Source organism: Salvelinus alpinus, chromosome 3, assembly GCF_045679555.1.
Source record: "Salvelinus alpinus chromosome 3, SLU_Salpinus.1, whole genome shotgun sequence".
In the NCBI taxonomy this organism is placed as follows: Eukaryota; Metazoa; Chordata; class Actinopteri; order Salmoniformes; family Salmonidae; genus Salvelinus; species Salvelinus alpinus.
Genome location: NC_092088.1, coordinates 63,120,399 through 63,130,520, shown reverse-complemented (window position 1 = coordinate 63,130,520; position 10,122 = coordinate 63,120,399). Strand labels below are relative to the sequence as shown.

Here is a 10,122-nt window from a genome sequence, read left to right as displayed (position 1 = left end):
TTAGTGAAAGGCTGTAACAAAAGCCTGCACACCCTGTGGCTCTCCAGAAATCACTATTCTAGATTCTGGCTGGCGTGGTTACACGGTCTGTGGTTGTGATGCCGGTTGGACGTACTGTCTAATTCTCTAAAATGACATTGGAGGCGGCTTATGGTAGAGAAATGAACATGTAATTATCTGGAAACAGCTCTGGTGGACATAACTGCATTCAGCATGCCAATTGTAAGCTCCCTCAAAATGTAAGAAATCTGTAGCATGAAAAACCTGCACATTTTAGTGGCCTTTTGTCCCCAGTACAAGGTGCACCTGTGTAATAATGATGCTTCTTGATATGCCACACCGATCACGTGGATGGATTATTTTGACAAAGGGTAAAACGCTCACTAACAGGGATGTAAAAAAATTTGTGCACAAAATGAGAGAAATAAGCTTTTTGGGTGTATAGAAAATGTCTGGGATTTTTAAATTCAGCTCAAGAAACATGGCACCAGCACATTGCGTTTATATATTTCTGCAGTGGTGGAAAAAGTACCCAATGTCATACTTGAGTAAAAGTAAATATATCTTAATAGAAAATGACTCGAGTAAATGTCACCCAGTAAAATTCTGCTTGAGTAAAAGTATAAATCATTTCAAATTCCTTATATTAAAGCAAACCAGATGGCACAATTTTGTTTTTTTAATTTACAGAAAGCCAGGGGCACACTAACACTGACACAATTTACAAACAAAGCATGTGTGTTTAGTGAGTCCACCAGATCAGGGGCAGTAGGGATGTTCGGTTGATAAGTGCGTGAATTTGACTATTTTCCTATCTTGCTAAGCATTTAAAATGTAGAGTACTTTTGGGTGTCAAGAAAAATGTATTGAGTAAAAAGTACAATATTTTCTTAAGGAATGTAGCAAAGTAAAAGTAGTCAAAAATATAAATAGTAAAGTACAGATAATCAAATTATTAGTCACATGCACCTTAGTGAAATGCTTACTTACGAGCCCCTAACCAACAGTGCAGTTTAAAAAAAATACCCCCTAAAACTACTTAAGTATTTTTACACCACTATTTTTGTTCATGTGTATGAATAAATTAATCAAAATAAAGTTCATGAAAATATGTAAATCATTATTTGAATATGTTGGTAACCCGTATAAAAGTGATAATGCCCTCGAAACCGGTGTTTGGAAGATATATTGGCATGGTTTGCCAGCCCTCGACAACACCCGTGCCAAATATATCCTCCAAACACCGGCTTCTCTGGCATTATCACTTAAATGTGCATGTTCAGTAGCCAAACGTTGTCAAATAGAGCCTATACATGACTCCTTGTTCTACATATCGGAGGCTTTTTTCTTCTACATAACATCGTTATCTGAACATTACAAAAAATGCTGAACACGGCCGTGGGATGTATTCATTAACTCTTGCAACGGAAACCGTTGAGTATTTAGGAACCAAACAGAGCGAAAACGGGCATGGACCCACCTGAATTTGTCTAATAGAAACTCTTTTTTTTGCAAAACGTTTTGCAACAGGATCAGAGTAATGAATAAACCCCTGCAGTGAAATTCATACTAAAACAATCATTCGATTTCGATTTTTTTTTAAATTAAAGGGGAAAAAAAGTACAAGCTGACCAAATCATGTTTCTTCCCACACACATTTATTGGTTCAGCACAGGTTTCAGTGCTGTACATCTAAAAAGTGCATTGCAATGAACCCTAATAACATCATTGCAAATGATCTTATTTTCAGTCATAAGATTGCCAACCATTTCAAAAGAGAAAGCCTTGGGAATGGGTGGGGAAGGATATAAGCAGCTTATCCTATAGGAGCAGGTAAGCAGGTACCTACACTGCAGTTTCCCCATTTAGAGGGGTCCAGCAGCATACAGGGTAGCAAAAGTAAACTTATAGTAAAATGCATGTTCCACCATGAAGCCTATTCATAGGTTGTGGAATGCTCAAAGTTGCAGATAAAAATGTAATGTTTAGAATCAGCTCGCTTGGACATAGAAGAGGAGAGTTGGTCTGTCGTGTGCAATCTATTTCGATCTGTGAAATATGAATGTTTAGCCCTGAATGCCACTGATGCTGGCTGAAGCAGAAACAGACCGACATTGCAGGTACCAAACATTTGATCCCACTGACAAAACAGTAGCCATGTGCCACAATACTCACCAGGAAATGGGATGGAAAGACATGTCACAAACAGTAGTACTAGACATGTAAACGACACACAGAAGTAGCATCCAAGGCTAGGAGGCAGAGGAGAAAGATGTTTTTAGTCTCTGCCATGGCTCTCGCAGGAGATGGAAACAGTCTTCCAACTACTGATTCAGTGGTTCTACAGAGAACTGTACGACCAGACAGAGCACATTGGAAAATAACAGAACCAGTACAACCGTACGTGTTTAGTGTAAATAACTGTTTACGTTTTAAAAGTGCAAATATTCTTCTATAACATCTAAATATATACTATTTTCTAGCGAGACTAGGAAGTATGGTAACGCAGAACTAAATATAAATTAGGCTTCATCATCACATTCGTAATCTCAATGATCCATTGTTAAACAGGGAAACAGACACAATAAGCCAGTGGAATGATGACTGATTTGATAGTGTAGTCAGTTGTCCCCATAGAAGTGGCTTGGTCAATATTAATCTAAACTAATTTATTAGTTACTTTATAATCCACATTTGTTAGACTTTCTATGCACAGTAGGGTTGAATACGAACACACATTCTTAGTGCCTATGTTTCTTGGACTGCAAGTACAGTGTGTGTGTGTGTGTGTGAGCTCCTTTGAGAGCTGTAGTATTACTAACCTCCTCCAACCCATATCCCTTTACCCCTACTCTGTGCCACATGGAGTAGAATGAAGCTTCCCAGAAACACTGATCTAAGGTCAGTTTTACATGCTTCCTCCGGAAGGATAGGAATTGATGGGAGGCTAATATAAAATCTGATCCTAGATCTTTAAATAAGCACAACGTCCTACTCCATGATGCACAAAGTGCCCCCTCTATTTTTTGGCTTTGCCCTGGGCTGCCACGGCCTCCATAGCCTTCCTGACGGTTTCCTCGTCCCCCAGGAACTGCATGGGCTTGACAGGCTTCAGGTTCTTGTCCAGCTCATACAAGATGGGGATGCCTGTGGGTAGGTTCAGCTCCATGATGGCTTCCTCAGACATACCTGCAGGGGGCAGCACATAGGGGTTATGGTTAATCAGTGACGACAACATAAATCATGTAAATTAAACAATCACAACAAAGAAAGTGTATACAAAAAAAAAAAATAAGGAGCACACAGATGGACACTCACATTTCATATGTGCAGATTAGAATGTGTAGCAAGTAAAACGATACTACCACAGACCAGTGCTTCCTAGAAACCAAGCAGAATAAACTCCAATTCCAGTCCTGGGGAGAAACGGTGTGCAGGCTTTTGTTTCAGCCCAGCACACCTGATCCGACTAATTCTGTTCATGAACAGTTGATGATTTCAAAACAGGTGTATTAGTGAAAGGCTGTAACAAAAGCCTGCACATCCTGTGGCTCTCCAGAGATCACAGTTCTCGGCAGTTCTTACTACTTACCCTCGAGATGCTTGACAATGCCCCTGAGGCTATTGCCATGGGCAGCGATGAGAACCCTCTTGCCCCGTTTGATCTGGGGCACAATCTCGTCGTTCCAGTAGGGCAGTGCCCGGGCGATGGTGTCCTTCAGGCTCTCACAGGATGGAAGCTGCTCTTCCGACAGGTCGCCATAACGACGGTCCTAAATAAAAGATGAGAGATATTTAGTATGTCAACAAACAGACAAATGCTTAACAGCAACCTGGGCCTAAACCCTCATACCACCATATTGCTTTCAGTCAATCAATTGCATTTATAAAGTCCTTTTTACATCAGCAGTTGTCACTATAGGCTGTGTTTACACAGGCAGCCCAATTCTGATATTTTGCCCAATTATTGGCAAAAGAACTGATGGGTCAAAAAAACAAATGAGTAAAACATAGCAGAATTGCAGCCCAACTCTCAGGGGGTACAAATAACTTGACGATGACTGGGGGTGGAAGTTGGAGTCATAACCATTATGCTTAAATTTGTTAATTTTTCTGCATATCCTCTTGAGCTGTCTGTATTCTACTGAATGGTGTTTTATTTGTATTTTTTTTACTAAATATGCTTCTGTTCAAATCTGGTTAAGAGATTGAAAGGAATGAGAGTTTTCAGTACATTTAGTAATTTCTTGCTTTTCTGAAGTCTACCAACACTTTACATTTTAGTAATTTAGCAGACGCTCTTATCCAGAGCGACTTACAGTAAGTAGTGAGTGCATACAGTTTCATACTGGTCCCCTGTGGGAAATCAAACCCACACCCGTCGCATTGCAAGTGCCATGCTCTACCAACTGAGCTGGACAACCTTGCCAGCAGGCATGCCAGCTAAGATAGTTAAACAAGCTAGCTACTCTTAAGTTGATTGACAGCCTGAAATGGCTTCTTGGTAGCTAGTTATAAAATTGCTAGGTGGCTGGTAGTATCATCCCCAGCTTCCAAGTGGCTCATTCGTCCCCCCTCCTCTTCCCTGTAATTATTCCCCAGGTCATTGCTGTAAATGAGAATGTGTTCTCATACTACTTACCTGGTACAATAAAAATAAAGAATTAAACAAATGTAACAATTTGGGGGAAGGAAGACACCTTCAACTGTCCAGTGCTTTTGGTTCTACATTGAAAGACAAATTCATTGCATATTTCCATATGTTTAGCCTAAAGACCAGTAGGCCCATGCCTCTTTGCTAGTCCTACTTGGTGATTTTTAAAACATGACCCGACAGTGCAAATGACGCTTTCACCAATCGATTCTGATCTCAGCTGAACTTTGCCCTTCTATATCACACTCCTCTGCAATACATTAACTCAGAGTTGAAACACCAAAAGACCTTGTGATATACAAGAGGACCATGAATACAAATATATATATTTATTAAAGGCCCAGCGCAGTCAAACATGATTTTCATGTGTTTTATATACACTCAGTGGCCAGTTTATTGCCCAGTTCACAAAAATGGTTTGCTCCTATAGACAGTGAGTCACATGGCCATCGCTTGCTATATGAAGGCATTGAAGCAGGCAGTTAGTGTTCGATTTAATGTTAGAATGGGCAAAACGAATGACCTTGCGCATGGTATCATTGTCGGTGCCAGTCGTGCCGGTTCCAGTATCTCAGAAAAGGCCGGCCTCCTGGGTTTTTCCACGCACAACAGTGTCTAGGGATACCGAGAATGGTGCGACAATCAAAAACAAAAGTCAGCAGCAGTCCTGTGGGTGAAATCAACGAGCTGTTGAGAGGTCGAAGGAGAATGGCAAGAATCGTGCAAGCTAACAGGAGGCCACAAACAAGCAAATAATGGCGCTGTACAACAGTGGTGTTCAAAACCACTGTTTGCCAAAAAGCACCTAAAGCGCTCTCCTCAGCAGAACACACAATCCATAATAGTCTCTGGTACTACCACTCTCACGGAACACTGGGTTGCCATGACGGAGGCTTTGGCATCTACTCAGACAGCCCATACTCTGATCATGTCTCCTGTTAAGGGGCCGGTGCATCAATAAACTGGGGGAAACACATGGTGATAGTTTGAGACATGCTTTACTGTAGCCCTCAGAAACATACTAGCACAGGAAGAAACCCAATCGTCAACAACATTTAAATCTGTCAAGACTTCCACTATAGGCTCTTCCCAATGTGAGTGAGCTGGCCTAAAGAAATATCTATATTCTGTTGTTGTCCGATGTCATATATCAGGCAAATTCTTATCCATACTAGTGAGTGTATGTGAATGTGTGTCTCTGTGTCCCTCACCTTGCTGATAATAGTGTAGAAGTCATGGTCTGGGTCCATGGTGGGAGGAGGGATATCGAAGCTCCGCCTCCATATCTTCACCTGAGCTTCGCCATGCTTGGCAGCAGTCTCTGACTTGTTTAACCCCGTCAGGCCACCGTAGTGGCGTTCGTTGAGGCGCCAGGTCCGGTTGACGGGAAGCCACATCTGGTCAATGCTGTCCAGACACAGCCAAAGAGTGCGGATGGCCCTCTTCAGAACTGAGGTGTAGCATACGTCAAACTCATAGCCAGCATCTGAGGAAGATAAAGGTTGTGATCGGGTTTGATTCATGATGATTTGTGGGTGGGTGGATGGACAGATGGATCAACAGAGTAAGACTAGGAAATCAACCAATGGTCAAGTTCTGGGTTGGGACAAAAGCTTATGCTAGGTCTACAGGACCAGGAGTGGATTCGATTGAGAGTACAACACCTGGACACTGCTGTAGACTTTTTACATAATTCTAGCAAGCAATATCATCATCTACTCATCCATCACTCCAGTGTTCATTTTCTAAATTGTAATTACTTCGCTTCTATGGCCTACTTATTGCCTTACCTCCTCACGCCATTTGCACACTGTATATAGACTTTCTTTTTTTCTATTGTTTTATTGACAGTACGCTTGTTTATTCCATGTGTGACTGTTGTTGTTTGTGTTGCACTGCTTTGCTTTCTTGGCCAGGTCGCAGTTGTAAATGAGAACTTGTTCTCAACTAGCTTACCTGGTGAAATAAAGGTGAAAAAAAATAAAAGTTAATAAGTCTTAGTTTTGGGCCAAATATGACTATTTAGTCAGAAACACCACATATTTCCCTAACCAATACAATAAGGCTTGATTGTATTACTTGTACGAAGCAGCACGTCTAGAACTGCAGGTTCACATTCTTCGGAAAAGCTGTGACGTCAAAAGCGGTGGAGTCGGGATCTCCGTTGCTCATTTGTCCACAGGGAAAGGGGGCTGAACTAATAGGCCACAAGAGGGCATTCTATTAATGTCCCGAGCAAACCGGGTAGCGTTGATTGCATTCAATTTGGAACCGGCTGCGTCCCGGGCGTGAACCAGGTAACCCCGTTTTGGCCACCAGCACGTTGAGTAATGAGTAGGATTCTGTGTTTTCACATACAGAAGTGATTGCATTTGATACAAAAGCTTATCTGCCTTCCCAGTGAATCATGCTGCCTTGTTGACAACATGAACGAGAGCCGAAGATTACTGTTCGATTTGAGAAAGACGCTCCTTCCTCACCGCTTTTGACCATTCACGTAATAGGCCATAGCCCGGTGCACTTAATCGAACTCCTTATTAGAACGGGGCACGGTCAAAGTGGAAATGAGGGCGTGATTGACAACGGGGAGACTACCAAAACACACCTCCATCCTATGTCAAATCGATGGAGTAATCACGTAACGTTACTGGTATTGGTAACAAGTGGTTTCACATCTACATTTTTTATTGTAAATCATCAATAATAGTTGAGATCCCTTCAAGCAGCAAAACATGCCAAATGTGCAGGCACTCAGCCTTTGAAATTGCTGTAGTCGCTGCTGCCACAGGACTTTCGACAAACAGAGAATGGAAATGTACAATCAGTCAGTTGCATTAGTGAGGACACATTTGATGTGTTGTGTCTGGTATAGTATCCAAACAATGTAAGTAACTAGCTGGTCAAATAAAATAGAACCAGAATCCACCTTTCAGGGCCTGTCCTCCTCTCTTAGCCTCCCGTTCTCCAGTCTCGCTCAGGTCGGCGTCGAACCAGCCACAAAATCGGTTCTCCTGGTTCCAGTTGCTCTCTCCGTGGCGGATCAACACCAGCTTGTAGGCGGCCATAGTGTTAGACGTATTTTAATTTGAACAAGCTCCGTATATAAGGAGGAAACGCCGCTGTTCAAGTTGAAAAGAAGCAACAGAATGGTTGGACCCAGCTAGCTACTTTTGAAGCTAGAGGATATGAGTGATGCGATTGGTTGTTTTCTCACTCTGTGTTTCACACCAATCCAATGGGATCCCGCTGCAGTAGACCTACTTCCTGAATATTTCTCGACCAATGAAATAAAGGTAGGCGGGCACATGGTCCCATGACCTTCATAGGGAACACGTATTTTATAGCTGTATTATAATGTTTTGTAGTTTGATATCTACAATGTGACTACTACCACATTTCAGTGGCATCAAAAGCAACCACTGAATTTGGGCTGAAAATTATGAAGGATTGTAAATGTTATGAAAGAATACTTAACTACCAGCGCCCCAATCTCGCCTGATTTATCACATTCCTTTGATCAGTTGGGTGGATCATTCAGAATACGGATCATTCAGAATAATTCAGTCATCGCGACAGTTTTAGTAATCATCACTGCATTGTCAACCATCTTTGATGTCAAATAGGTTGATACATTTTTTTCATTTATAATTCCGTTTTACACTGAACAAAATTATAAACGCAACATGCAACAATTTCAAAGACTTTACTGAGTTCATACAAGGAGAACAGTCAATTGAAATAAACAAATTAGGCCCTAATCTATGGATTTCACATGACTGGGATTACCAATATGCATCTGTTGATCACAGATACCTTTAAAAAAAGGTAGGGATGTGGATCAGAAAACCAGTCAGTAACTGGTGTGACCACCATTTGCCTCATGCAGCGCGACATATATCTCCTTCCCATAGATTTGATCAGGCTGTTGATTGTGGCTTGTAGAATGTTTGTCCCACTCATTTTCAAAGGCTGTGCGAAGTTGCTGGATATTGGCGGGAACTGGAACATGTTGTCGTAGACGTCAATCCAGAGCATCCCAAACATGCTTAATGGGTGACATGTCTGGTGAGTATGTAAGCCATGGAAGAACTGGTACATTTTCAGCTTCCAGGAATTGTGTACAGGTCCTTGCAAGATGGGACCATGCATTATCATGCTGAAACATAAGATGATGGTGGCGGATGAATGGCACAACAATGGGCCTAAGGATCTCATCACAGTATCTCTTTGCATTCAAATTGCCATTGATAAAATGCAATTGTGTTCATTGTCTGTTGCTTATGCCTGCCCATACCATAACCCAACCTCCACCTTGGGGCACACTGTTCACAACGTTTACATCAGCAAACCGCGCACCCACACATCGCCATACACACTGTCTGCCATCTGCCCTGTACAGTTGAAACCGGAATTAATCCGTGAAGAGCCCACTTCTCCAGCATGCCAGTGGCCATCGAAGGTGAGCAATTGCCCACTGAAGTCGGTTATGACGTCGAACAGGAGTCAGGTCAAGACCCTGGCGAGGACTACTAGCACCAAGATTAGTTTCCCTGAGACGGTTTCTGACAGTTTGTGCAGAAATTCTTGGGTTGTGCAAACCAACAGTTTCCTCAACTGTATGGGTAGCTGTTCTCAAACGATCCAGCAGATGAAGAAGCCGGATGTGGAGGTCCTGGCGTGGTTACACGTGATCTGCGTTTGTGAGGCCAGTTGGACATACTGCCAAATTCTAAAACAATGTTGGAGGTGCCTTATGGTAAAGAAAGGAACATTACATTATCTGGCAACAGCTCTGGTGGACATTCCTGCAGTGAGAATGACAATTGCACACTCCATCAAAACTTGAGACATCTGTAGCATTTGGTTGTGTGACAAAACTGCACATTTTAGAGTGGCCTTTTATTGTCCCCAGCACAAGGTGCACCTGTGTAATGATCATGCTGTTTAATCAGATTCTTGATATGTCACACCTGTCAGGTGGATGGATTATCTTGGCAAAGGAGAAATGTTCACTAACAAGGAAGTAAACAAATTTGTTCACAAAAGTTGCAAAAAATAAGCTTTTTGTGTGTGTGGAAAATTTGGGGGATCTTTTATGCTAAAATTTCAAAGACTCTGTTTTTGCTTTGTTATTATGGGGTATTGTGTGTAGATTGATGAGGGGGAAAAACAATGTAATCCATTTTAAAATAAGGCTGTAACGTAACAAAATGTGAAAAAAGTCAAGGGGTCTAAAAACTTTTTGAATGCACTGTACTGGTTTCTAACTCCATTGAGAAATGGTAATCAGAATCAGAGATTATGCAACAGATCTGCTTTGCTAACACTGATTGAAAAGTGTTCAGAGACTCCGCCGATAACATCGACGAGCTAACATCCCCCATCATCGGCTTCATAAGGAAATGCATCTGCAACGTTGTCCCCACAGTGAAGGTTAGCTGCTTTCCCAATTAAAAGCCCTGGATTAA

The 10,122-nt window shown here is 41.9% G+C and overlaps 1 protein-coding gene across 1 annotated transcript; it reads right to left on the bottom strand.

The window, feature by feature from the left end:
* Positions 1 to 1,636: 1,636 nt before the first annotated feature.
* LOC139571096 (phosphoglycerate mutase 1) lies at positions 1,637 to 7,850 on the bottom strand. The gene is made up of 4 exons (XM_071393636.1): positions 7,581 to 7,850; positions 5,866 to 6,140; positions 3,593 to 3,773; positions 1,637 to 3,189 (listed from the first exon to the last, which is right to left on the bottom strand). The coding sequence occupies exons 1-4, from the start codon at positions 7,717 to 7,719 to the stop codon at positions 3,020 to 3,022; spliced, it is 765 nt and encodes a 254-aa protein (XP_071249737.1). The 5' UTR covers positions 7,720 to 7,850; the 3' UTR covers positions 1,637 to 3,019.
* Positions 7,851 to 10,122: the final 2,272 nt, after the last annotated feature.